The 27403-nt window shown below is 44.6% G+C and overlaps 1 protein-coding gene across 3 annotated transcripts in view; it reads right to left on the reverse strand.

Annotated features, from left to right (window-relative positions):
- Positions 1 to 27403, reverse strand: part of ASTN1 (astrotactin 1) — a 312931-nt gene that overhangs the window by 15614 nt on the left and 269914 nt on the right. For all 3 annotated transcript variants that reach the window (XM_017891701.1, XM_017891700.1, XM_017891702.1), the window contains exons 17-20: positions 17259 to 17527; positions 10819 to 10952; positions 7077 to 7228; positions 5601 to 5736 (exon numbers count right to left, since the gene is read on the reverse strand). In XM_017891701.1, coding sequence (XP_017747190.1) covers positions 5601 to 5736; positions 7077 to 7228; positions 10819 to 10952; positions 17259 to 17527 — 691 coding nt within the window. The remainder of the gene's footprint in view (positions 1 to 5600; positions 5737 to 7076; positions 7229 to 10818; positions 10953 to 17258; positions 17528 to 27403) is intronic.

Genomic DNA, 27403 nt, shown 5'->3' on the forward strand with positions numbered 1-27403 from the left:
TAGCAGAAACAGTGTGATTGGAGACTAGATCTCTGTGGCCCTACTTCATGGCCCAGCTCTGCCTGGATGGGTGACTACAGACCCGGATACACTCATCATCCTGGTTCACGTTTACTGCCACCATTCCAGGCAGAAAGATGCAGCCTAGAGCCCCTCACTGCTTCCTAGTGGGTCTTGGGTTGTAATTTGCTGCCGTGAGTATATTTTTTTGGCAGAAAGCATCATGGCCTCAGGCACTGGTTCACAAAGTGGGGGCCCCAGACCAGCAGGACCAGCATTACCTGGGAAACTGGGAGCAGCAGATCCTAGCCCAGACCCACTGAATCAGAAACTCTAGGGATCCCCAGACCTCTGTGCTTTCCTGGGCCGTCCAGGTGACTCTGATGCCTGTTAAACTTTGAAAACCACTCAGGGAAACAGTTTACATCTTTGGAAACGGATGGTCAGAATTTGGGTCTGAAGCCACATAGTTAGAGTGAATGCCTGCGAAATGGAGATGATAATAAGACTACTTGTAAGCCACTGTGAGAACGAAATGAGACAATAATGTACAGAAATACCTGAAAGATAATATGGTTCATGACACTGCATATATCACATTAGTCCTCTTCAGTGCTGTACTATGTGCAGTGAACCCAGAGGAATTCTAGGTTCTGCCACTGAGAAGGGAATCTGAACATAACCATGACCGTCAGCTCCGGTGTCTGTGCCAAGGGTCTCTGATAACCAACCCAGTCGGTCTAAAGAAAACCATTAATGTTGCCTTTCCTGTCACTTTACTTTCTGCTGTGTCACCACGGGAGGCTGCGTTTATTGACAATTATTGATTTTCTTTCCTTTTGGCAGAGTTACAGGGAGGGAGAGAGGTGAAAAGGAGAGAGAGGCCCCGAGACACAGTGGTCCAGTTAAATGTCAGCTGGGCGTGGAACAGACACGCTGGTGAAGTAGAAAAGATACAGATAATTGCCTAATGATTCTGGCAAGACATATGCATTTCTCTCAACAGAGAAAAAGCAACCATGGTCCACCACTCCCTCCCCACAAAGACATCCACAGAAAGGTTAGTGTGAGAGCCTGTGTGCCCTGATACATCATTTATCTTCTCTCTACCTTCTCCAAATTCTCATGCTGAATCATGGGGGCCTCACACAGGCAGGTCCCATACCACCTGAACACTAGTCTGCTGGGACTGAGAATGTGATGACCTGCCTGGATTCAGGACACAGTAGGTTGGACCACACCTGCTGACTTCCTGCAGGACTTCCGCCCCTCCTTGCTGTCAGACCAGGACCAAGTGTGCAAGCCTTCACTCCTGTCTGCAACACGGTGGCTCAATCCACTTCACTGGCCTCTGCCTCATCCCCTGTTCCTGAGTTGTGATAAATGGTCTTACCTAGTACTCAAACCCAGCCTGACCCTGATTCCAAACCCAAGGTCTTCTCACCCTTGTCTCCTTGCCATTCTTCTCCTCTAAGGTCAGAGGGGACCCCTTGCACCCAGCCCCTACAGCTTCCCGGTGGCAATGCTAGGCTGGCTGGACCTATAGCAGTGGCAGCCATGAAACTTTCCATCATTTGGCCCCACATGCCATATGCTGATGCCTCATCAGCTTCTGGTACTGTTTCTAGAATTGCGAATGGGGCCACCAAACCCCAGCTGGTGTATCTGACCAGCCCTGCGTAGAGCCAGCTCTGTTCCTAGTTCAATCCCACAATCCAGTCTCAGGTCAGGCACCAACTCCCTCCTCTGCCCACCTGCTCTAGACCACCTTGACCTCCCCCTCAGGAAGGGCCCCAAAGATGCAAGGACCAGAGGACTGGGCCAGGCCCATGCCCCGGCCCCGTGACCATGCTGGCCCGAGAGCATCAGCCTGGGAGAGAACGGGACTTCCTATCTCCTGACGCTGATGAGAACTTGCAGTTCGCTCTCCCTCTTCCTACAGGGCTTGCATCCCTGACTGTGTGTCTGAGTCTCCATGTCTAGGCCCCTGCCCTGGTTTCCATTGCTGAGGCCCTGCCTGCCTAGTGCCCCATTCCCTGTCATTCTGGCCCTGCTCTGCCTGTTCCTGCCTGACTTCCAGAGCCCTGAACATGGCCTTGGAACTCAGGGCTACAGTCTGGCTATGTGCAGCTCTGGGCCACATGATGCTGCCTGCCATATGTTAAAAGTTCACCTGCCCTAGACCATCTGTGGCTGCATTCCAGTCACCTTTTGTAGCCCACCATTCCTTAACCCTGGACCTTTAATTTCTAAGAGTCCTTGGACTATGATGAGAAACATCCTAATTGGTTGTCAGATGGACCCCTTCTCTCTCAGTCCCCACCTCTTCCCTCCCCAAGCTTGCCCAAGCTCTGCCTTGTGGCCTGTCTTGCTGTAAGTTCCAGCTAAACTGTATTGGATGCTGACCTAGGATGAAAATACCTGTCCTCACATTAATTCTCACATTACCCTGATGGGGCAAAATTTAAGTTCTCAAGCTCTTTCCACCTTTAGTAGTGTATTTTATTTTTAACATGAAGCAGGTATCAGGAAAGGAGATGCTTCACTTAACCTTCCAAGGAGGGTTGGGGCTTGATCTAAGAGCCATTATTCAGTAGCCCCAAATCTCTCAGTCGTGGAGGGCCACTGAAAGAGCAGTCAGTTTATTTAACCATTATGGTCCGGGGAGCACTTTACACATTTCATGTGGAAATGCCTCAGCTTACCGTTAGCGTTATCGTTTCTACCACTGAAGACTCAGCACCCTCAGAGGGTTAGATGGGATTACTGGGCAGAAGAGATAAGCCCTGTGCCCAGTTGGAGGGCTCATGTATAAGTATATTTACTGCTTTGTCCAAAACTTCTGGGCTTCTTCCACCGTGCCTGGCTGGGATTGTTCAGCCCATGGCTAGAGATTTGGTGATGACCCTGATGGAGGCCTGTGTGCGTGTGCACCAACACAGAACAGCTTTGCTTCTAGAGGTGGGTGTTAAAGGCCTGAAACTTGAAGTGAGTGGAGGACTTGTAAGCCCCTGCTAAGGACTGACTGTCTTGTCTGCTACTTTCCCACTTTCCTTCTCTGGGCATGGTGGTTTCTGCCCATCCCTCGGATTTGGCTCCCTTTTATTCTGAATTATCTGTCTGCTGTCACACATCTGGAAAGAGAGCAGCTCTCCTGTGAGCATGCATTGTGATGATGGCGCAGTGGGTTGAAAGGCTTGTGAGTCACCTCCCTACCCTGGCCTCAGTTTCTTCATCTGTAAAATGAACGCTGGACCAAACATACTTTAAGGTCTCTTTCAAGTAGGAGCTCTTCACTGTTTTTGTACCATGGATCCTTCTCAGAATAATGTTTTGAAAAGCATTAAATAAAATATACAGAGTGACAAAGGAAGCCAACTAAGCAGAAATGCTGTTCCACCTCTGTGGATCTCAGGTGCAGAGCCAGCTCTCTGCTTTAATATGAGGTAATGAGGTCAGGCTCTGAGATTCTCACAGTAACCTAGAGCAGTGGGGAGTAAGATGGAAGGCTTGCAGACCGCAAGCAACTAGCTGTGTGATTCTGGGGCAGTTACTCCGTTTTCTTGCACCTGTTTCCTCAATTATAAAATGGAAACAATACCCCTAATCTCATAGAGTCAGAGAGGATTCTCAGAGACACTGAATGTGAGGCACCCACGTGCGTAGTCAGCACTCCATTAATGAAGGCCGCCCTCCTGCCAAGTTATAGAAAGAAAACTTAGTTGGAGAAAGTTTAAGTGTCTTGCTTACAGCCATCTAGTGGTTAGGAACAAAAAACCAGGTTCGCAGCCCATGTATTCTCAACTCTTAATCCAGGGCTCTCTCCCTATCCCAGGGACTGGAGCGCAGCTCTCCTGGATCCTTCCGGGAGAGGAATGTCACTCCTGGCCTCCCACACGGCCCTCTTCTTGTGATCTGCAGCGCCACCTGGTGGAGATTTGCTGTTTCTTCCTTAATCCCCTGCATTGGCTCCAACTTTTCAAAAATCAGCATTCATAGTTCGCATTTTATAAGATGTAGGAGGGACATAATGGGAGATCACCAAAAAGCTGGAGTGAGAGACGGTATTAGCCTCGGTCTCTGATCAGAAACGCAGCCAATCAGGCCAACATGAGGAGGGTCGCAGAGTGGGTAATGGCTGCACTCCTAATATCACCTCTTGTACATAGGAACTTCGGAATTCCTAATTAACAGTGTGACTTAGTCACAACTGAAGGACTACGAGTCTTTACTATAAGTGATAATTCAAGTTTCACTGAGTTTGAGATGCCTTACAGCAGGTTAGGTGGTCTGCACTCTCGAATCCTTGTTCCTTTCACCCGCTCCCCTCCAATAAAGGGCCACAACTGCTCCCCATCAAAAGAGCCAAAGAGAATCATAGCATTGGTGGAATCACCCAAAAAGCGGACCAACATGGTCTTAGTATTTTCATCTGTGTCTATATATACTGTTGAAATCCTCTAGAATGTCACTTGTGTTTATGTACTTTACTTTCATCATGCATGGCCCATAGCAACATCCCTTTTTCCTATATTGAAGACATTCAGCCTGAGCACTGAAGTTCATCTTGCAACCAATGCCACTCAAATTTCTAGTGCTTTTCATCTCTGAACTCTTTAACTGTGGAAATAGAAATGATTTATTCTGGAAACCTTGACTCTATTCTCGTGACCTCCTCTGCAAACTGTTAAATGTTTTTCATACTGATGGGGTCACAAAGTCCTACAACAACATCACTATGAATTCTGCCTTAGCACCCAAATTTTTCCGTCAAGATTTAGATTCTATCATTATCTCTCCTTTTCTGGCATCTTTTACATCTCTGCGTCACAAACATTTTACAAGTGTTTCTAGAGCACAGGGAGAAATGGGGAAGAGTTCACAGAAAGAATAGGGTCATTCTAAGGTCCATGATATAGTTCACTGCATTTCTTTGAAGAAAAATGCTGCCCATTCCTAACCTTTATAAATCACTTCAATGCATCGGAGCTAGCTAGCTTTCTAAAGCGAGTTCTTGGTATTCTATGCCTTTCCTCAAAAATGACTCCTTGGACTTAGAGCATTCTATCTTTCCAGTCTCACTTTCTTCCTTTTCCTTTTACCCACCATCTGACTCTTCCCTACTAGACTACTTGCTACTTACCTTCATGCTTCTTCACCTTTGCTTTTGCAGTGTCCTGAGCCTAGCATACCCTTTCCAACATGACTCTGTTGGTTGAAATTCTACACAACACAGTTTAGATGACATCCACTCTAGTTAGAATTAATCACTTCTTTCTTCTCTTTTACAATTTTTTTTTCATTTTTTGCTTTTCTATCTACATTATTTAATTCTGCCTTAAGTCAAAGTTAGTTTTTTATATTTTTCCACTCTATGTTGCAAACTCCTCAAGGGACAGGACCGTATTATCTCTTTAGATCCCCCCACTCCAGGGCCTAAGTACTTGAGAAGATTCTCTATAATGCCACCTGGGATAAGACTTAAGAGATTCAACATGTTTTACTGAGTCTCTAAAGGAACTCAAGTAGTAAGAAGAAACCAGTAAGAAGCCTTGGGACTGTCAGGGTAAGGAGTCACTAGGTAGGCGTGTGTTACTCACATGTAAATGGTGTCAGGTTCCAGGCATCGTATGATCAGAGAGATGGTGGTGAGCTGCTTGTCCGGCACCTGAGACGGCATTGCACAAGGAGACTTTGCTCCAGAGATGATGTCATCCACAAAGCTCAGCACTGTTTCTGCCCAGAGGGAAAGGAATGGAAAACACATGAGAAACAATGATGGCTAAGCAATGAGGAGATGGAGTCAACTCAGTGAGAACTTAACATGACAATGACTTGGTCCTCAATCTCTAGGGTAGAGAAAGGAGACCTAGAAGGAATGGCCTTTTCTATTTCATATTTAATCACTCAGAGCCATTTGTCTAGAGTTATTTCAGACACAACTAGCGCAAGAGGTACACATCACATCTGAGGGCTTTTTTTTTTTTTTTTTTTTGAGACAGAGTCTAGCTCTGTCGCCCAGGCTGGAGTGCAGTGGTGCGATCTTGGCTTACTGCAACCTCTGCCTCCTGGGTTCAAGCAATTCCCCTGCCTCAGTCTCCCGAGTAGCTGAGATTACAGGCATGTGCCGGGGTTTCACCATGTTGCTGAGGATGGTCTCGAACTCCTGACCTCGTGATCCACCCGCCTCGGCCTCCCAAAGTTCTGGGAATACAGGCGTGAGGCACCACACCCGGCCTGAGCGCTCCTTTATAAAATGTTCTTGGCATGGGCAGAGATAGCATTCTGGTCAGTGGCCCCTGCTATACCTCAGCAATACCTGTGCACATCAGGCAAAGGGCCTTGGAAGAAGCAGTAGGCAGCTCTCTATGCCTGAAGGCAGCTGTGTATGTCTCTAACCCTCAGTGGCAAGCTCACCGAAGCTGTTTATTCTGAATTAGATTGTTGGTGCCATCATCCTGCTGGTGATCACATCCCATGCATAAGTTTTTGGGATTATGAACGTTGACCTTTCGCTGTGTGCAGGGAGTGAAATATTAAGGCAAGGAACATTTTTCATGGGGTGCTCCCATTCAGTTAAGGCTTCCCTCTTCTAGCTGAACCTGAGAAAAGCAGTTTGCTTCAGGAAAAGACCTGGGCCAAACACATCTGTTTGCACATGCTTTTGCCTGGAGGGGGGTTATTAGCAAAGGATTTTTTTTTTTCTGTAATCATGGCAGTGGTTAGCAGAGAATTGTTTCCTAATTGTGGGCTAGGACAACTAGTGTACTCTATTGTTGTTTCTTTGTGAGTGTGCCTATAGGCAATGAAATAGACACCTCTTTTATAAACAAAAAGCAAAATCAAAACAAGGCTTTGTCAGATGCTCACCACGCAAAAACTCTTAAATGGACAAGATGACTGCTGCTTGGAAGAACAGCTGCTTCTTGGAGAAGCAGAACAGCTTCTTCTCCCTGCTCCTCCTGCACTGCCCTGGGCTACTGGGGACCTGGAGCAAAGCCACGAGGCAGGACATTTTTCTTTGTTTTTAGTTTTATCACCTTGGGTCAAGACAAGCCCATGTAGAAGGTGCTCACCTGTCTCCACTTTGGAGTGGTCCATCCTGTCAGTGACTTTCTCTTGACGGAGGAGGTAATCTACAATCTGCACCCCGATTGGTGGCTCTGAGTGTTCCCACTCCAGGACCACAAGAGTGCTGCTGGGCTCATGAACCGTGGAGAGTCTCAGCCTGTGTGCAGACGAGAAGGAACATGAAGCAGGGACACAACTGTGACTCACTTTGGGCATTGACTACCTCAGTTGTGATACTGTAAACTTTTCTTTCCCAACCAACTACAAAAATAATTTCTTTGAGGGCCTGTCTCTTTCAAAAGATAGTAATGTTTTTGAGGACTCTCGAGATCTAAGTTTTATTTATTAAATGCCTGTTACATATTATAAACTCAGCCAATAAGTGTAAATAAATAAATCAGTAGGTGAGTCAAAGGTGAATGAATGTCTGCATATTACATGGGTCAGAGGATAGGGCTTTTGGAGTAGTACCTTTTATATGGCTGGAAAATATCATAATTTCTAGATTTTCTCTTGAAAAATATCAAGAGAGTATGTGTATACTGCTCATATAAAGACATATTGAAGGTGATGTCCAGAATCTCAAATTAATAAGGCCACAGATGGTTTGACTTCCATAACCTTATCAGGATCTGCCCTGCTGGTGGGGGAAACCCCAGCTTCCCTTCTTGCTGTGGAAACTAACCTATCCTTTTATCCACGCCATCTGCTAGCTGGACCTTGGAACAGGTTCAGTTTGGAAGTAATATTCATAGGGGGCTTTATTGGACAAGAGAAAGTTGAACACATGTCAAGTTCTCCTTGGAGTGATGACCTCTGCCTGCTTACCCAGATTCTGATTTCAGTTTCTATCTTTGCTCTTGGGTTTCTGTGGATATCCTTGTTCCTGATTCCAGCCTTTCCTTGCTTTTCTCACTTCATACTCTCCTCATTCTTTACAAGTTGTCCACATTTACCACTGTCTTGCCTTGACAGCTCATACCTCTCTGTACCTCATAGAAACTTAATAATCCTTGTTGGCATTCACTGGTATGGATCTCTTAACTGTCCACGTGGTTTCAATTCACAGCTGCCCTCTTATTTCTTGTATGTGCCTCGGGTTTCCCCTCTTTCTTCCAATTCTGTGTTTCTTTCAAGACCACTGGATTCTGGGAACGTTCCCCATTCCTGCTCACTCCAGCCTCCCTCCCTTAGAAGTATCCCTGCCATTTATCTCATCCTTGGTTCCCAGATCTCATGATCACTCATATTCCTGACCCTCCTTTCCTCTGCTCTGCTCACAGGTGCCTGTCGGTGGTCTCAAGGATCACTGTGCAAGGTACTAAGAATGAATGACACCAAACCATGTGCAATCTTGAATTTTAATTCAATAGACATTTGTGAAGCACCCATTTGTTGCTGGGGATGCAGTGGTGCACAAGCCCATCCCAGTCCCTTCTTTCATGGAGCTTAGTGGACAATAGAAGCATATAATTATACATGTGATTATAATACTATATTATAAGAGTTTCAAAAATAAATTATAGTAGGCTGTGGGCACAAAAGTAAGGAATTCAACTAGTGGGAAAATAATACAAAACACATGCTCTTCTGTTAGTGAACAAGTGCATAGTTTGCATATGACATTGAAGATGGAATAGACCCAAAACAGTGCGGATATTGACAAATTCATTAATTAGAGTCATATGCAGAGTGCTATTTTGAAAAAAAAAAGCATTAGGAATATTAAGTAAGTTAGACTTTTGAGAACACAAATTCTGTGAAAATATGGACTAAACCCAGCCTCTTTCGAGAAATAGAAGCGTATATGATTTACACAGACTTGTGTAAAACTAGAGTATATTTTCGTTTCCCACTGAAATTAAGGTTTGCTACTGAAGGAGGTGATCAGTTGTCAAGAAAAGGAAACTCTTAAATAGACATTTACTGTTTATGAAAATTTAGCCCAATTTAATCTTTTGCAATAAGATCTAGTAAACACAGGTTTAAAAACAAAATAAGCCCTAGGACATTACGGCTGGATCTTGTGTCCACCTGATAACAATTTGGTAGCTTCAGTATTGTCTCAGAGGTAGCTTTCTTATCAGGTGAATTACTCTAACAGCAGCAGTTCTCCTAGCGGCTCCCTTTATATTAAATGAAAGAACTTTTATTAATAATGAGCTTGATTCTCTTTTAACTCAAGAAGTCCAAATCGTGACTATGAAGAACAGGAAGCCAAAAGTTGGTAGATCTACAGCCAAAGGCTGTAGGTATCTAACATCACCTACAGAGAGAAGGAAGACTTTGGACAAGAGAAGAAATTGGCTTGTAATGCCCTCTAGTGCTGCATTCTCCTCTTTCTCTGATTTCTTCTTGCTCTGTCCTGGTCCTGTAGTGCCTACCCACACCTGCATGAAACAGGCCTGAGGGCAGCCTCTCCATTGCTGGTTTCCTAAGCGATCTGTTGATCCTGCCTACTCAGACTCCCACTTTTGCAGGTCCTGACCCTTACTTCAGGATTTCTTTGCCTTACCAGCCCCTGGGGTCACTCTCTTCCAGCTTGTCCTGCCAGCACTCTTTATCAGATACAATATTCCTGTGGCTTCAGTCCCATGGCAGATGCCATATTAGAGGCTACAAGGGATTCCTGTCTCAGGTCCCGGCTCTCAGCTTGGCCAGTTCTGTTTAGTCTTCCATTGAGGGGAAGGAAAGTGGGCATGTCCATTCTCAGACACCTTTGTAGCACTTCATCCTCTTCACCCCTCAAATGCAGACCCTCCTATTGTTCATTCCCAGCCCTCTGCTCTTCCCACTTGATTCTTGTTCTGAAGCATTCTTTCTAATAGCTGTGGTTTCGTCTCCCATTTCTCTGGGGTTGACTGAAATCTCATCTCTAGTATTTACTTTTTTGCAGAGCTCCATCTTTCTTTTTGCACAATGAACATCCCCATACACTCAACTACCCTGTGACAGCTCCAAGGCAAGCCCAAATGAAACTGGCCTCCTCCTCAAACCTGCATATCCTTTTATTCTTCTTTGCTCAGTGGTGGCCTATTCATCTTCCCAGCCACCAGGGTTATAAGTCTTAAGTTCGCTTTCCACTTCTCCTTTCTCCTCACCACTACTTCATTCAGTCACCAAGCCCTGTTGGTTCTACCCCAGACAATCTCTCAATTTTATCCTCTCCATTCTATAATGGCCAAGAACATTCCTCTTCGCCAATTCTGCTTCCTGCTCTACCACTTTGGGAAAATCATTCAATCCATTTGAATGCATTTTTTCTTCTTTTTTGTCTATTAAATGAGCAGTATCTAACTGCTCCATACAATGCCTGGCACCCAGTAAGTGTTCAATGAGTGGTTATGTTGTTGGTCTAGTTAAGCTCTCAGTGTAGATCTCTAACTTCTTCCATTACAATGGCACTTTTCTCCCCATTGTCTTCTAGTTATGCTGTCTGACTTTCTCCACCTTCAAGGAGAAGTTCAAGTGCCACCTCCTCCACAAAGCCTTCACCACGGCTTCAGTTCAGACTTGACCATTCCCTCTTCACACTTTCTTTAAATGCCACTTGTTAACACTTGTCACACCCTTTCTTCTATCAAACCACCTGTGCTGACTCCCCTGGTAGACAGAAAACTCTCTGAAGGCAGGTACTGTGTCATATTTTTCTTTATGTTTCCCAGTACCCAGCCTATTTATTTGCAAATAGTAGACACTCAGTATTTGTTTACAAAATAATGCTGAAAGAAAGAAAGAGAACCGTACACAGGCTGCGGGAGAGGTGCACAGGTGGGGAGTCCATCAGCTCCAAAAGCAGTGGAGTCACATCGACACCAGTCCTCGATGACATCTCCAGTCCCTGAGCACCAGAGAGAGCTCATGGTAGCCTCCTGCAAGAGCTGCGTGAGAGAACAGGGAAAAGATTGAGTGTTGAGAAGCCAGGGCTAGGCCATCAGAATCAAGAGGCAGAGTGTCAAGGATCTGCATGGCCCTAAATTACTTCCGGCAACAGGTTGTGTGGCCACTTTATCATTGTGGAGTCTCAAATTCTGATTCCAGGAGATTGTTTCTGGGAAGGCTGAACCTCTTAGAACCTCTAGGGTGTCCCTCTCCCTTTACTGTAACAGTTCCCCCTTGTGGTAACGGGCTGCCACTTTGGGAGCAAGTCATATTCCGCCCTCCATCTGCCTCATATGCCACTCCGTCATTCCACAACTTAGGCTCTAGAAAAAAATGATGCCTCTACCACACATCTTCTGGGTGGCTACTCTTCCCTCCGCCCAGGGGCATTAGCCTTTTCCCAAATGCCTCTCTGTGCATCCTTATCTACCTGCCCCAGCATTCCCTTTGCATTCCTTCAGCATGCTTTCTAACCTGCTTACAATATTTTTGCAATGCTGCCTTGGGTTGTGATTAGGCATTAGGCATTTCTTTCTTAGTAAATCATGAACAGGAGAAGCAATGTGGCACACAGGCTAAGAGCTGGGCTCTGGAGCTGTCGGCCCTGAGTGAGAACTCCCACTTTGCCAATCACTGCTATGTGACCTTGGGCAAGTTACATAAGCTCAGTTTCCTCAATAATAAAATGGGATAAAAATAGCACTTTGCTAATAGACTTGCTGTGATAATTAAATATAATAATATATGCCAAATGAAATAATGTATGCATAGTACCTGGAACACATTAGTCACCAATAAATGCCAGCAATTATTATTGTCTTTGAATAACAGGGTTGAGTCTTAGGTAGAAATTTGTAACCAACATAGAACCTACCAGAATTCTTTACATGCAGAGGGTTCATAGAGATATTTACTATTATGTAAAAGGACAGAAGGATAAAATTAGACCAGCGAAGTAACAGAACCCGTAATAGGGCCAGTCCCTGGTGAGGATGTGGATCCTGATGGAGTACTGACCCTTCGCCTTAGCCCCACCCCAAGGGGAGGGAGATGGTGGGACTTGCTGCAGGGAGCATGGCTGGTCCAAGCTGGCCAAGGTCAGGACTTTCTCTCTGGGTGAGCCCAACATCTGCAGCTGTGGCTGTTTCTTATGATTCTCTTCTCTTTGTTTCATTCTCACCACATTCACATCTAATCCGTGAATTACAAAAGTGAAACCTAGCTATCCTTGAAAATTTTAGACCAAAGAATTCAAAGGAAAAAGAGACAAAGGGAAAAAAAGAGATAACTCTACAAAAACCAAAATGTCTGAACCTAAAGCCAGTAGCCTATGTTCCATTCTTTCAGAACTTTACATAGGCCACCTTAGGTTAGAATAGTTAGAATAAGGGTCCAACCTGCCCCCTCCCTGGATTGGAAGACTCTAGGAAACAGAAACCAATGAATGAGTATAACTATCATTTGTGTAGAGATTTATAATTTACAAGGCCTTTTTCGATGCTAACACTTTGATGAATGGTTATCATGATTTACAGTGGAGAAGACTGAGAGTCAAAGAGGTGAGGTGACTTGCTCAGGGTCACAGGCTGGTGAACAGGGCAATGCTAGAACCTGATTTCAACATGACTCACTGGACATCTTAGGCTCCCAGCATGAAGCCTGGTGCATAAGCGCCCACTTTATGCTTTGCCTGACTGATCCAAATTCAAAATTAAAAGGTGCATTGCTTAAAACTAGGAAAACAGATGTCCTTTGAGATAGGTAGAATAAAGCCAACATTGTGACTACTGCCTTGCAGAGCCTTCAATCAACAATTATTTGCTAAGCACCTGCAAGAGGCCATTTTCTACGTGAAGCATTAAGGATACGAGGATGCACAAGACACCTGTGGCCCCTGTCTGCATAAATATTAAAGTCAGATGACAAACAAACAAGCAAAGTTACAATAACCAAATCACCACACCTGTGGTCAGAACTTCAAAGGAAAAGGTTGAGCTGCCATAAACGCATATGGTGACAAGAGAGACAAGGAAGAGTAGATAAGCTCACAGAGGGGTACACGGAGGCCTCTATGAGGATGCAACTTTTTATCTGAGCTCTGAGGGCTGGATCAAAAGTTATTTACTCATGAAAGTTGAAGCAGTGTTCCAGGTTGAAAAAAAATGTCAACAAGACCAGCCTGGATGGAACTTGACTTCTAAAATCAATGGAAAAAAGGTGGGTCTGTCTGTAAAAGACAGCCTGAGGGAGAAAAGACATTCTCAGCAAGCAGGAGGGAGACAGGGCTGAAACACAGAGGCCTGGTGTGTTGTGGTGAGGCAGGGGGCCACATTTCAAGACCACTGGTAAGTAACTGCAGTGTTTAAAACAGTGGAGCAACATGATCAGATTTTCAATCCAAAAGAGAAAGGACAAATACCTATGATGACAAATATGCTAAATGTCATTTTGCAAAAGTTTTCACTCTCCATCTTCGATTCACACCACTCCATAAGAGTTCCTACTCTGGGTGGGGTGTGGTGGCTCATGCCTGTAATCCCAGCACTTTGAGAGGCCAAGGCGGGAGGATCACCTGAGTTCAGGAGTTCAAGACCAGCCTGGCCAATGTGACAAAACCTTGTCTCTACTAAAACTACAAAAAATAAGCTGGCCATGGTGGTGGGCGCCTGTAATCCCAGCTACACAGGAGGCTGAGGCAGGATAATCACCTGAGTCTGGCAGGCAGAGGTTGCAGTGAGCTGAGATCATATCACTGTACTCCGGCCTGAGCAACAGAGCAAGACCCTGTCTCAAAAAACAAACAAACAAATAAACAAACAAACAAAAAAGAGTTCCTACTCTCTGAATCCTGGGCTGCAAGTAACTGCAAACTGTTGGATGAGGATAGAAGAGAGGAATTAAGAAGGAACCCATTTGGAAAGAAAGAGAAAGGGAAATTACATTTGTCTGAGTATCTACAATGTACCCAGCATTGCATAGGGAATCCACATTTGTTATCAGACTTAATCCTTATTCTGGGAAAGAAATAAAATCTTCCAATTTTTGTTATTGTTGTCTCCAAGGACAGAGGTTGAACTTCAAGCTAAATTCATCTATCCATTCATTCATCTATTTATGCATCTATTCATTCATTTATTTAGCAGAAAGCGAACTATGCATCAGCCACTTGCTAGGCACTGGGATTCTGGAGAAGAAAAACATCCTCATAGTCTAGAGGGGAGGAAATAACTATGTCAACAGCTGTGATGCATGCTGTAAAAGATGTAGATACAAGCCGGGCACGGTGGCTCATGCCTGTAATCCCAACACTTTGGGAGGTCAAGGCTGGTGGATCACCTGAGGTCAGGAGTTTGAGACCAGCCTGACCAACATGGAGAAACCCCATCTCTACTAAATATACAAAATTAGCCAGGTGTGGTGGCGCATGTCTGTAATCCCAGCACTCGGGAGGCTGAGGCAGGAGAATTGCTTGAACCCGGGGGGAGGAGGTATGGTGAGCCAAGATCGTGCCATTGCACTCCAGCCTGGGCAACAAGAGCAAAACTCCATCTCAGAAAAAAAAAAAACCAATAATAATAATAATAATAAAAAGATGTATATACACACACAATGGCAATTACCTGAAGGGATACTTGGGTTGGCCTAGGAGTGAAAGGACGGGCTCTTGGCAGCTGGTGATATTTGAGCTGAAACTGAAGTAACAGGAGGACTTTTCCAATGGCAGAAATGTGGGCGAGAACATTCTTGGGACAGAGAGTTTGAAGTCTGAAGGGCCTTATGCAGAATAAAAAATGTGTTTGAGGGAGTAAAGAGAGTTAAATTTTGGAGTACAGAGTATAAGATATAGAGTGGTAACAACCTAAGTAACTGAAGATAAAATTGGATCATGAACTGCCTTGTAATGATGTTCTGAGGACATTAGATTGTATTCAATAGATTCTGTGGAGCCATTAAATTACTTTGATGCCAAATTATCCGAAGTCCATATTAGATATATAATTCTGGGTGGTCTGTTAGGGAGACCAGTGAGAAGGCTACTTTAACAGGATAGTAGCCTGATATCACAAAGGATATCGGAAACAGGTTGTGATGGGGGTATCATAAAAAGAGAATGAATTCAAGAGATATTTTTGGCTCTTCGTGACAAAATGGATGCTGGGAATGATGAGGAAATTCTAAGAAGTGTCCTTAGTCTCCAGTTCAGGCAACTTAGTGGAAGACAGTGCCATTCACTGGGATGGCCACACAACAGGTATGAGTTTGTGCTGGAAGATGATGAGTTCAAATGTGTTGGGTTTGAGATACCTGGTTCACTATATGGTTTGACCTATTTGTTGGTTTCTTTATGATATTCAGATTAGACTGAAATATAGCATCAGAGATTATTTAGCCCAACAGGAGGACAATGAGACCAGCAAAGGTCAGAAAATGGACCCAACGATGCTCCAGAGATAGAAATAAAAACACACATTAAATTATACTCTAATATCATGATTTGGCACTCCTCTACTTCTTAGCTTCTTCATCATCATCTCCATTCTTTAGGAAAGGGCAAAATTAGAAAGAAAAACAGAACAGCGGATGGCAAAGACAAAATATGTCTAAGGAAGAAACGTGACAGTGACTGAACTCCAGCTAGGATCACTTGTCTATGTGTTTAGAAATTAAGGAGTTCAAAAGATGGCCAGATGGAAAGCATTTCTCAACCCCTCTTAAAACTGGTGCAGGGAGAATGGGAAGGGCCTGAAGTATGGCCAAGTAGGGGATTCAGAAAGGGAGTTGCTAAAGACAAACTTCCTTCAGCTTCCTCATTTTGCTCGCAATCCTCCATAGAAAACATGATGCACTCTCTCATCTCCCAGCATGCCTTCTCCATTCTGCAGCTCTGCATGCCCTGTCACAAGGATGGTTTTGCGTTAGCTCTCTGATCCCACTGCTCCCAGGCAAGGGGTCCAGGAGCTCTTAGGGTATCAGCAGCAGCAGCCTTGAGACAAAGAGGGGCAGGTAACGGGAGAAGAAGAGGGCTGAGCATTGGCTTAAAGACATTGCAGCTCTGGGTCTCCATGGTGACCCAAGCCCTCTGCCTTTCTTTATCCTTTCAGATCCATCCTTCCGAAGGTCTCTTCTCCCACTCCTCTTCCCGTAGCCACCTTTATCAGATTGAAGACAAATGTGTAGGCCACGAGAACAATTTATCATTTTGCTCCTGTGAAAAACCTTATTTTCAAACACTCAGTGAAATATCTGTGGCAGAGGCGGGTAGGTGAGAGAAACACACACACCTACAAAATCCCTCCTGTTCGTCTGAGCATTACCTATGAAACAAACACCAGGTGTTCCTTAAGGAGAAAACAGAAAGCAATTATCACCCCACCTGGATGGGCACACCTCTCAGGCAGGTAAGCAGCTCACTGCTGTGACTCCTGCTGCCTTGTCGCCTTGTCCCCAAGGCTGCCTTTGCCATAGTTCCAGAAGTCCCACACCCAGCATCTCCTTGTTTTTACTTTTGTTATTGTTGCTGTTGCTACTGCTTTGTGTTTAGACTCACTCTGATCTCTATGTCCTTGAGGAGGTTGGAGAGCTAGGAAAGGAGCTGAGCTACGGCCTCTGACACAGTTCTCCAGCCCTTCTTTTTGGTTCCATCCATTTTCTCCTGGCATCTTTGGAAAGGGAGAGGCAGAGGCAAAAGAGGAGTGGTTGGGAAATGTAATGGCCCAGCAGCATAATAGAAAAGCAGAAAGATCTGCCTGGATGTGGTGTTTTGTTCTTAGAGCCAGAGTGATGGGCAGGAAACCAACCCCTTCCAGGCTGAGGCTGCCAGATCCTTCCCTTTGCAACCTGTGCCCGATATGCTCCTTCTAGTCCAGCTGCAGCTGGGCCAGGCTAAGGGATCAGCGAGGGAAGCTGGCCCACCTCCCAAGCCAACCAGAGTGAGGCAGAGCTGAGCATCCTCTCATAACTGTCCCCAAGGCATGAGGGTTCTCTGAACAATGACTTTGATGATGGCAAATGTTGTGCCTCCCTACTTGCTTCCTTCCAGCCCTTTTGTAGGGCTCAAAGCCCTATACAAGTGCTCAGTTGTGACTCCTGAATCATATTTTCCTGGGTGTTGTAGATGTAATGATTTGACAACATGCAAACATGCAAATTTAAACAAATTAGGTGCCTAGATTGGCTAAACAAAAAGCTTCACTATCCATATTCTAGTATGGCCCTCAATCACACCCTGTCACTTCCTCACACCATTTGAAAAGCCTTCTGTTGTGGTCGACGCCTCCCAGAGCCAAGAGTCCCAGGCCTCTTACCCTCTGGGTCTGGTTGTTGGTCACTAGTTCATAGATGGGGGCTGCTTTGGTAACCTCCAGCAGCACCGGCTCAGCAGGGGTGTCAGGGCTGGATGTCACATGACACAGAGGGCAGGACGAGGGGCATCGTCCCTTGCTCTGGCACTCCATGCGGACTCCAGCCGCCATGCGCTTGGTGCCGGAGTCTGACAAGCTGGCGATGTATTCTGGGAACGTCAGCACCTTGGGGTCTCTTTCCCGCTCCTCAGACTCATCGGATGGGGAGTTGCCTGCAGACACAAAACGGAAAGAAACAGTGAGGGAGTCAAAAAAGTAAGGACTAGCATGACCTCATGGCCCCTGAGTGCTGGGGTCCAATCTTTGGGATCAGAAACAGCTGCTGAAGGGGTAATTCTGTGATTCTGCCATCCCACTTAATTTGGAGCACCCAACCTCCCAGTGACACAGAGTTGGAAATGGCCCTTTTCAGTGAGAATCTAGGTTGTTCCTTTTCTCAGAATCATCAGTTCCACTGAATCTCTAGAGGGATCGGGCTCTGTGCTGATGACCCTCAGCAAGAACACAAACCATAACAATGATTGCTCTATGACTCAGTTTCTTCATCTATGAAGTAAAGATATGAACAGTACCTATGTCTAGCATTGGGTAATGAATGAATGGCAAATCCTTTTATAAAGCACATAACACTATGGCTAGTACATGGCAAACCATCATCATAATAGTTTTAATTATAAATATAGCTAAGATTTAGGGAGCCTGTACTATAAAAGTGAGATCCGTTCAAGGTCTACTTTAACCATTATGACAACTGTCTGCATGGAGTTCTATCATTACACTCAGTTTATAGATGAGGAAAATGAGGCCAAGAGCTTCAAGGTCACACAGCTAGTAGACTGTGAGAGCTGGGGTTTTAATCTACTTTTGTCTGATTCTTAAGTCTTTTAGGTCAGAGAGGAAGACGACTAGAACTCTGTTTAATTATTAATCAATGTATTGAAGATGGAAAGGGAATTTTGACTTTTTCAGAAAGATTTGCCCTCCAAAACTTGAGAGATGGGTCCACATCAATTTTGTTTGTAGAGTAAAGGATAGTTAAAGAATCTTTCTGTCTACTTTTGGTGACAAACATAGGAATTGCCTACCAGAGAATAATGGTTTGTTCTTTATACAAGAAAGCACTGCTTGGTATTTCTCTTCTCAGTCCTCATGATTCTCCATTTAACTTATTAATTCTAAAGGAAGATTGAAGTAGTGTTTGCTGACAAAAAAGCACTGGGTTTCTGAGATTCATCCCTCCTTTTTGCACAGTTGTAGTCCTGAATGTGAAACAGCTTCAGAGAGACCACTAGGCTTTTGGACATCCTGGGTATATACAGAACATTCATTCTGGCCCTCTCAGACTCATGAAGAATGCAAGAGACCATGGGCTGAACCTTTGGAGGCAGTGGTTGGAAGGATTTTTAAAGTGGTTCCAGAAGGTGATTGTAGAGATGACTCATTGACTTTATAAAAGAGTTATCTCTTACGGGGTCCAGGGAGCTCTTTGTGATTCCCTTCTTGTTTGCTATGTAATATGAGCCCATTTAGAAACATCACAAGGCATTTCAGCATTGTTGTTTCCCAGAGGAAACAATGAGGAAGTTTTACCTAGCACGTTAAGGCAAAGGACTCCCTGACTATAAACATGGCATATAATTCATCACATACTTTCATTTTGTTTAATAATCGACCCAGAACCAAGCTCAAGCCCGTCCTAGATTATAAGATAACTGCATAACTACTCACACCAAAAACAAAAATGATGCCTTCAAATAGAACTAACCCTCAAATCACTTCACCCATGGGTAAATCTTCACTGACATGGAAGTTTATGCAACCCAGTCAACCACGTGGCTACGGGTATCTAGAAGTGGCCACAAGCTGACCGAGGACTCCCCTCCGCCAGCCCCTGGCCAGGCCCCCAGTCTTTTCCAATATACTGTATGGATTGGGCAGGAGCGAGTGCGGGTGGGGTGAGGTCTTTGATCCCTGGTGTGATTTCTGGACAAACAGCCCTTCATTAATGCCTCATGATGTTTCTAAATGGGCTCATATTACATAGCAAACAAGAGCAGAATAGCAGAGAGCTCCCTGCACCCCATAAAAGAGAGCACTTTTTGTGAAGTTGATGAGTTGTAGCTCATAATCACCTTCTGGAACCACTTTGCAAATCCTTCCAACCAGTGCCTCCAAAGATCCAGCCTATCAAGCATCATGTTCTGCATCTGAGAGGAACAGAATGAGTGTTCTGTGTGTGTCCATCATTCCCCAAAGCCCAGTGGTCTCTCTGAAGTTGTTTCATGCAATGTATGGAAAAGGGCTCAAGCATTTCAGAAACCCAGTGCTTTTTTGTCAGTAAACTCTACTTCATTAAGAAAGTAAGTAAAGGGCGAATGTGGTGGCTCACTCTTGTAATCCCAGCAATTTGGGAGGCCGACGCAGATGGATCACGAGGTCCAGAGATGGAGACCAGCCTGGCCAACATGCTGAAATCCTGTCTCTACTAAAAGTACAAAAATTAGCTGGGCGTGGTGAAGCACGCCTGTAATCCCAGCTACCCGGGAGATGGAGGCAGGAGAATCGCTTGAACCCGGCAGGCAGAGGTTGCAGTGAGCCAAGATCGCGCCACTGCACTCCAGCCTGGGCTACAGAGCAAGACTCCGTCTGAAAAAAAAAAAAGAAAGAAAGAAAGAAAGAAAAGAAAGAAAATAAGTAAAATTCCCCACCCCCCACAAAAAAAATCAGTAAAGATACAGTTTCTTTTCAAAAAAGATTATTGAAATTTCGCCATGCAAGTCTCCTAGTTCGCTCTTACGCACCTTCCAATCATATGCATTTCCTTACTGTCCTGCAGCCCTCCTTGTTGAGAATCTGTTAGTGTCTGGGAAAAGAATTTCCAGGAAATGACCGCTAGATGGTGATAGAAGTCTAAAATGACTTTCGTGAGCGGGAGAAGAAAAAAATGGGTAAATCTCACTTTGGCACCATAGAAAATAAACTATGAAAAAGTAACACATGGCTACTTTAAAATGTTGTGGAGGTACAATTTTCTTCAACCAGAGAATAAAAAAATAGAGACTAAAACAATTCCATAACATTTACCCTAAAGAGAAAAATATAGAGGGGCATAGGTGATGGCAGAACAATTAAAGGAAAATTACATTCCGAAGGGAAAATAACCCCTACCCCCAATATCCTTAACATGGAGTAAACTTCATGTTTTACTACTTCAAAGGGGAAGTAATATGCCACCAATGTCTTTTGTCGCACCTTGAATCCCCAAATACCCAGGCAAGCTCCCCACGCCCCCTCCCCTCATTACTAAGCGTGTACAATTCTCATGACAAGCGTGGCCACTAGAGGGCGCTGCGGCCACAAACAGCCTGGAGCTGAGGGTCCGAGGGCCTTCCTGCCCTCCACCTGGCCATCACTGGGTCTTGTCATACCTGTAAACATCTGAGGGGCTGCTCCCCTTGCTACTGTTTTCTGGCGATCCCAATTAAAATCAAGATGCAGCGAATCCCCCTCAAAGCCCTTCAGTCCTAGATTCCTGGCAAGGTTAGGGAGTAGACAGGAATGGGAATGATGCAGAAATTCGTGGAAGGAACCCACCAAACTCTTGCTTTAACTCAGAATTATATTTTCTGTCTCCGGAAAACCTTCAGGTCCATATAAAAAGAACCCTGCGGGAGGCCAAGACCCACTGCCTTCTGTTCCCCTCGCCATACAGCATAGGGCTGTCTGGAGAGGAGATAGATTCGCACAGGAGGGATGAGCAGGGAGCTCCCAAAAGCTATCTATTCAGCTTCCAGCAAAGAATAGAGATGTGTGTGAGAGGGAGATTTTTCAAATAAGAAATGCATTTCCTATGTGCAGTTAAAGATACAATTGGGAAGTACTCTTTAAAATGATGGAGTCCAGTGGTGAAAACCCAGATAAATCTCCCTTAGCCCAAAGAGAGCGCCTATAACCATCATGTCTGTGGTAAGCGAGAGTCGATCAGGTCCTAAAAGCTTCAGAAGAGGCTGATCTTTGACCCTTGCTTTTAACTCCTCCTGTGTGGGAGTGAACAGTGGGGGAGGTTTGTGCCTGGAGAGTTGCAGGAGAAGACCCCACCTTACTTCCTTGTGAGCCAATGGTTCACCCCCTCCACTGCCCACACCTATTACAGTTCTTTGGGGCATCTTCCCTCTTCTACCCTCTAGAGTCTGAGTAGAACTACTCTAGAGGTTAGAGACACTAAGCAATCTTTTAGCAAAATAAATATTCTAGTCCAATAAGTACACTATCTCACTGGATAGAAGAAATAAGCTACAATTAAGGTCTCAAAATCTTATAATTGACAAAGGTACTTTTTGATAAAGAATACCCAGGTGTGGCTCCCTCCCACCTCTGCAGAATTCACTCCACTGTTGTCAGAAAAGGTTCCGGAGTCCAGTCAGGATACTTCAGTTTCTTACAAATAGAAGAACATCCAACCTGAATGTAGTTAACAATCCTAAAACTGCAAAGCATTTTGCAAATACAGTTTGCTATAAATAAATGCCATTTGCTTTAGGCTAAATCTGTATCCTAGAGCATACAGTGGATGAGTTTCCCCAATAGAACATTGTGGTATGAGAATATTGGCATCCTTAAAGCTCAACATGTCATTGTGGATGTGCACATGGCCTTAGGCATGTACATAGTGGCCCACCTAGATTCAGGAGCACATGAGGGTGACAAGAGTGACCGACCCATTCTCATGCAGGACCTGCTCTTCTGGTGGTAACTGACAGGCCAGGAGGTGAATTACTTGTTATGAAGTAAATTGGTACAATTCCTATAGGATTCTGAGGCTGCTTAAGAATCTCTCTCCTGAGCTGCTACCCAAGGCAACGAGATGCTAATGACATCACAGCTAGAATGACAGAAGCAGTTCATTAGGCAGCAAAGAAATCAAATGCAAGCTAAACAGATCCCAGCTTTTGGAGACAGCTTAGGATCCACAGGAAAGAAGGCTTGATGTGGGGCAAATGAAGCACGGGCCACCCTGAAGCCCACCAAAACCCTGCATTCCAGGATCTGCCCCAACTCCCACCCCAGTCTACAGCTCCAGCCAGATGTCCTAGAGTCATCAAAATTCACACAGATGTCCATCTACTCAGGCTCTAATAAGTCTCTTGGGATGTTCAATCATCACTATGAGAGAGAGAGATCACTATGGACTTAAAATGAACTGCTAGACCTGTCATGATGACATACTCTCTGAGCTCAAATAAAACACAGTGCAATGGATTAATAATTAGGGAAAAGAAGATAGGACATAAACTGACCATCTTTTTCTCCACTTCTACATGAAATAATAAGTGCCTTGGGGTCGGGAACTATGTCTTTTTTGTCTTTGAAATGTCTTTGCCTAGTTTAGGTCTACATATCTATCTCCATGTATCCATGAACATGTTGGAGTGAACATACTAAGTCATGATCTTAGGTTTACATTTTTAGAAAAAGTCAAACACAAAGAAGAAAACAAAAGCATTTGTAAACAGTTCTCTAGTCCTTTACTAACACATCAACCAATAAAGAAGAAAGGAGAAAGCATTATTCTGATCACAGCCAACGTTATATCCCTGGCCAGGATCTCTCCCACAAGGAACAAAACCTCAATATGCTTGCTTGGACATCCACTTCTATGTCCAATAGGCACCCCAAACTCAATATGTCCCAAATTGGAGTCGTCATTTCCTCCACAATCTCCTCAGCAACTATTCCTCCTTGTACAGGTCCTAGCTCAGCAAAACGCACTGCTAACTTCCTAGTTGCTCAAGTCAGAAATTACAGCTTCCTTGCTGGTGTGTCCTCTCTCCCTCCCTCCCTCCCTCCCTCTCTCTCTCTCTCTCTCTCTCTCTCTCTCTCTCTCTCTCTCTCTCCCCAGTCACCTAATCTTATGAAATTTACATTTGTTTTAGCCCCCACCGTCCACTTCTCTTGCTCCATGCCCACGGCCACTCAAGGGCTGTTTAATGTGTATGGCCTGAGACAGACTGCCTGGGGTTGATCTCTGACCTTACCACTTGCTGTGAAATTTGGGGTGAATTTCTTAATCTTTCTGTGTTTGAACTTTCTCATACATAAACTGGAGATAATAAATGAACTGATTTAGTAAGAATGTAGGAAAGGCTAACTAATGTAATTCACAAAGACAGTTTAGAACCGAGCCTGGGACATATTGAGTGCTTTCTAAATTTACTTATTCTCTCAATGCCTGTTCACTTACCTGCCCTGCTCACCACCAACACCATTGGATGGCAGATGCCTTGAAGGACAAAATCATGCCTTGTTCTCCACTATAATATCCCACATGCCTAATATGTAACATACACTAATGTATTCAACAATTCATTAAACAAATAGTCATTAAATGACTATAAGTATTTGTTGAAATAATAAATCATGTCTAATGACTTGTATACAAAATGACTACACTGTATATTCTGCAGGTACTAGCTAGATAGGCTGGTTTTAAATTCATCTGGGGCATTGCTGTCCTGTGTTCTTTTGAGATTTTCTGGGTTCTTTTAAGAAGAGGGGTATCAATCCAGAGTGGGTTCCACTACCTTCAGGTACAAATAGGTATTCTTCAAAGGTAACCTAGTTGCTGAGATTTGGGGAAAGACTGCAAAAAGTTCATTTTGCAAATTTTGTAAAACATACAAACACATACAAAGATCATTAATTCCCTTGGGATGTGAGGACTTAAGTTTAAGAAAGGGAGCAGCCAGGTCTTATGCTGAAGGGCAGACAGTGTGGTTCAATACGGCGAGAAAATCTGGGAAAGTTGTAGCCAATAATGTCACACAGTGGCAAAAGGGTATGTCTGGTGTCCTGGGTCAGTGAAACCATGGGTACCAAACAGCAGCTGAGGTGAAAGGTAAACTTCACCCTGTGGGAGCAGTTGGATGTAGCTCTGGGAGGCACAGTGCTTGTAGTCATACTGGGATTTGGCCTCTATGCTCCCCATCACCAGCAAAAACGGCAGTGGCTGTGTCAATCTGAACCCAAGGATGGTCATGTGATGCAGCATGAAAACCTGCGTCTTCTGTAGTTTTGCTATGCTGCCCAGTCTCAGCCTGCACACAAGAGCCCTTCCCAGTCTCCAACCTCACATTCAGCTACTCATCAACTCAGAGTAAACACACTTTTCTTTGGGATTAAATAATGGAAAAACTAGTGGTTCACAACTGTCCAGCACATCCAGAAATAGTCCCGAGTCCAAAGGGTTTATGTTCTTGTCCCTTCTTACAAATGAATTTGTACAAGTTGAAAACAAATCTTTTGTCAGCATGTACCATTACTTTTTGTTCCAAAATTAAGGTTATTGTATGCTTCAGACCCTGTTCTTTGGTATTTGTTCAAGAAGTTTCTGGAAATAGCAGGAAGTCTTTGTCATAATCATGCCCTGCAGCCAGTCCCTCAAGAGCAGTATCTATAGGTGCTGTAAGGTCCAGTGAGATAATTAGCAGCCATCAGATACCCACAGGGCACCTCCACAAAATGTCATTAACTGGGATGTTTGAGAAAAGGTGTCTTCTGGAAAAATGAATTTTTTGTTTAATTGATACTTACCCAGAAAATGCTTACGTTCCCTCCAATCCCTGTTGACATTTTTCTTTTCTAAAAATGCAGTTTTCCAGTTTCCTGCTGCCTCATGAAGCATTGCCTACCAAACAGCATTAAACCTTTCCCCAAGGAGCCTCCAGGTGATGATTTTATTCATCAATTATGACTATGCGGATTTGGAAGCTGTAGGATACAGAAACAAAATGGTATGTATACCCCGAACAGCTTTTCAAAAATTGATCGATAACATACGGTGGTATTTTCTGAAGATTTTCCCTTCTTAATCGGCATGTTGTCAAACAAATAACGGTCTGGTTGAGGTCCCTGGCTAATTAGGTTTATGTTAAACAGGTTTTGGTGTAGATGCCGGGGTTTGTCTTTGCCAAAAGGTGGTAGTCAGCATTGGCATGGAAACAGTGAATTTAATAACGAATTGACCAAACTGCCTCCTGTATGCTTCTTTCTGCTCAGTAATGGTCAGTTCCATTTGGAATGAGAGATCAGGTCAAAGAAATCATGGGACAGTAGAATCTACCAAGAGCTTAATAAGAACACAAAAACAGCCTTTGAAACTTAGCTGTGACCCCAATTGCATCCCTTTATGAATCATAAACTTAGTGTAAAAAAGAAAAGAATAGATTGCTCAGCGAGGCAGACACCTCTGTAAGGATTCCTGAGATCCAGCTCTGCACAGCCCATGCATCTCAAGAGGAACAAGAATTAAATCCAAGAACTGCTGGGAAGTCCTAAAGCTTTCACTCCTCAAAGGAAGTCTTCTAATTAGCTAGACTGTTAGTTCCCAGTGGGCAAGAAGCTGCCTTGTACTTGGGTTGTCACGGCTCTCACCCAGTGCTCTACACTTGGAAGCATTCAAGAAATACATGAGGACGGAGAGAAGCAAAGGGGATTTAGCCTAACATCCCTCAAATGACAACCCAAAGCCTCATGACGACTCGCCACAGGCAAGACTGGGAATGTAAGGCGCCTCCATGGGATTTTCCTAAAGCATTTGCTAAGTCCATATACGTGGGGGAGTATGGGAGACCAAGCTAACACCATAGCTGCCCCCACCTTTGCACACCCTATAAAGTGTTTCCTTCTCTCTCTCTCTCCCCCTTTCTTCCTATATATTTTTTGAGAGCTACTCTGCTCCCATCATTCCTTGCGGAACTAATTCTACTGGTACTTTGTGCCTGAGTCCACAGGAGCCCTGACCTAGCTGTGCCAGTGCTTGGCTTTATGGCCTCTCTGTCCCACTCACTCCCAGGGCGAAGTGAGGACGTACTCCTCTGCATGTCCTTAGAGCCTAGCACTCGGTACTCTGCAGGAGCTCCCTCTGTCTTGGCTGAATTATAGTAAATTTGTGTGTGCGTTATCTTATACCTACATTTTGAAACCTTTCGCTTGGCAATTTTAAGTGTACTTGATTCCATTTTTTCATTTGCCTCCTACACTCCTCCTTTTTGATTCACCAGATGCCTTTCTTGTGACTCAGAGCTAATCACTAAGGCTCTTGTTCTTATCAAATCCCTTCCTCTTAGTTTCCCAGGGCTGCTATAACAAGCCATCAGCAATTGAGGCGCTTAAAACAGCAACATGCATTCCCTTCCAGTTCTGGAGGCTCCACATTCAAAATCAAGGTGTGGTCAGGGCCATGCCCCCTTTGAAATCTCTAGGGAAATATCCTTCTTTGTGTCTTCCCAGCTTCTGGTGGCTCTCAGCTGTTCTTGGCACTCCTTGGCTTATAGCTGCCTCACTCTAATCTTGGCCTCAGTTATCACGTGGCTTTCTTTTCTGTGTGTCTGTGTCTAAATCTCCCCCTCATTTCTGTTATAAAGATATTGTCATTGAAGGTAGTCTAGGATCACCTCATCTTAATGTAATTACATTTGCAAAAACAGGTCCCATTCTGAGGTTCCGGGTAGGCATGGATTTGGAAGGATACTATTCCAGCCACAACAGTGTCCATAGCCTTTAACAGTGTGGCACAGGGGGCCCTTCCCTGACCCACAGCCTGTGAGGACTCACTTGGTGGCCATGTAGGGGCTTGCAGTCCATCCCCTCAGCTTCCTACCAGGGCTTCAGGGCAATGGGAAGTGAAAAGAAGTTCCTGGCTCCGGCGTCCTGCTGTCGAGCAGCGGCTGTGTGCAGCTTCTTGTCAAAGTCAAAATAAACCTGACATAGAGATTCAGAGACACAGCTCCAGGATGTGGAGAGCTGTGCTGGATTATCCCTGCTGTGTCGCCACAGACAGAGCAGCATGGGGAGAGGGAGTGCGGGGAGAGGACGACACTGAGAGAGAGGCGAAAATGAGGAACACCTGCAGGATTTGCTATTTCCAAATCTCCATTAGCAGAAAGACAACGTGAATGAGTGGGCATGCTCAGCATGCTGCCAGGAAAGAGCCTCCCATGCACTTGTCTGGAGATTAAGGCTTCCTCCGCACCCCCAGTCTTGTTCCTGATGGGAGGCTGAGCTGAGAAGCCAAGTGTGCATCCCCAGAC

The sequence above is a fragment of the Rhinopithecus bieti genome, unplaced genomic scaffold, assembly GCF_001698545.2.
Source record: "Rhinopithecus bieti isolate Rb0 unplaced genomic scaffold, ASM169854v2 scaffold_20101, whole genome shotgun sequence".
In the NCBI taxonomy this organism is placed as follows: Eukaryota; Metazoa; Chordata; class Mammalia; order Primates; family Cercopithecidae; genus Rhinopithecus; species Rhinopithecus bieti.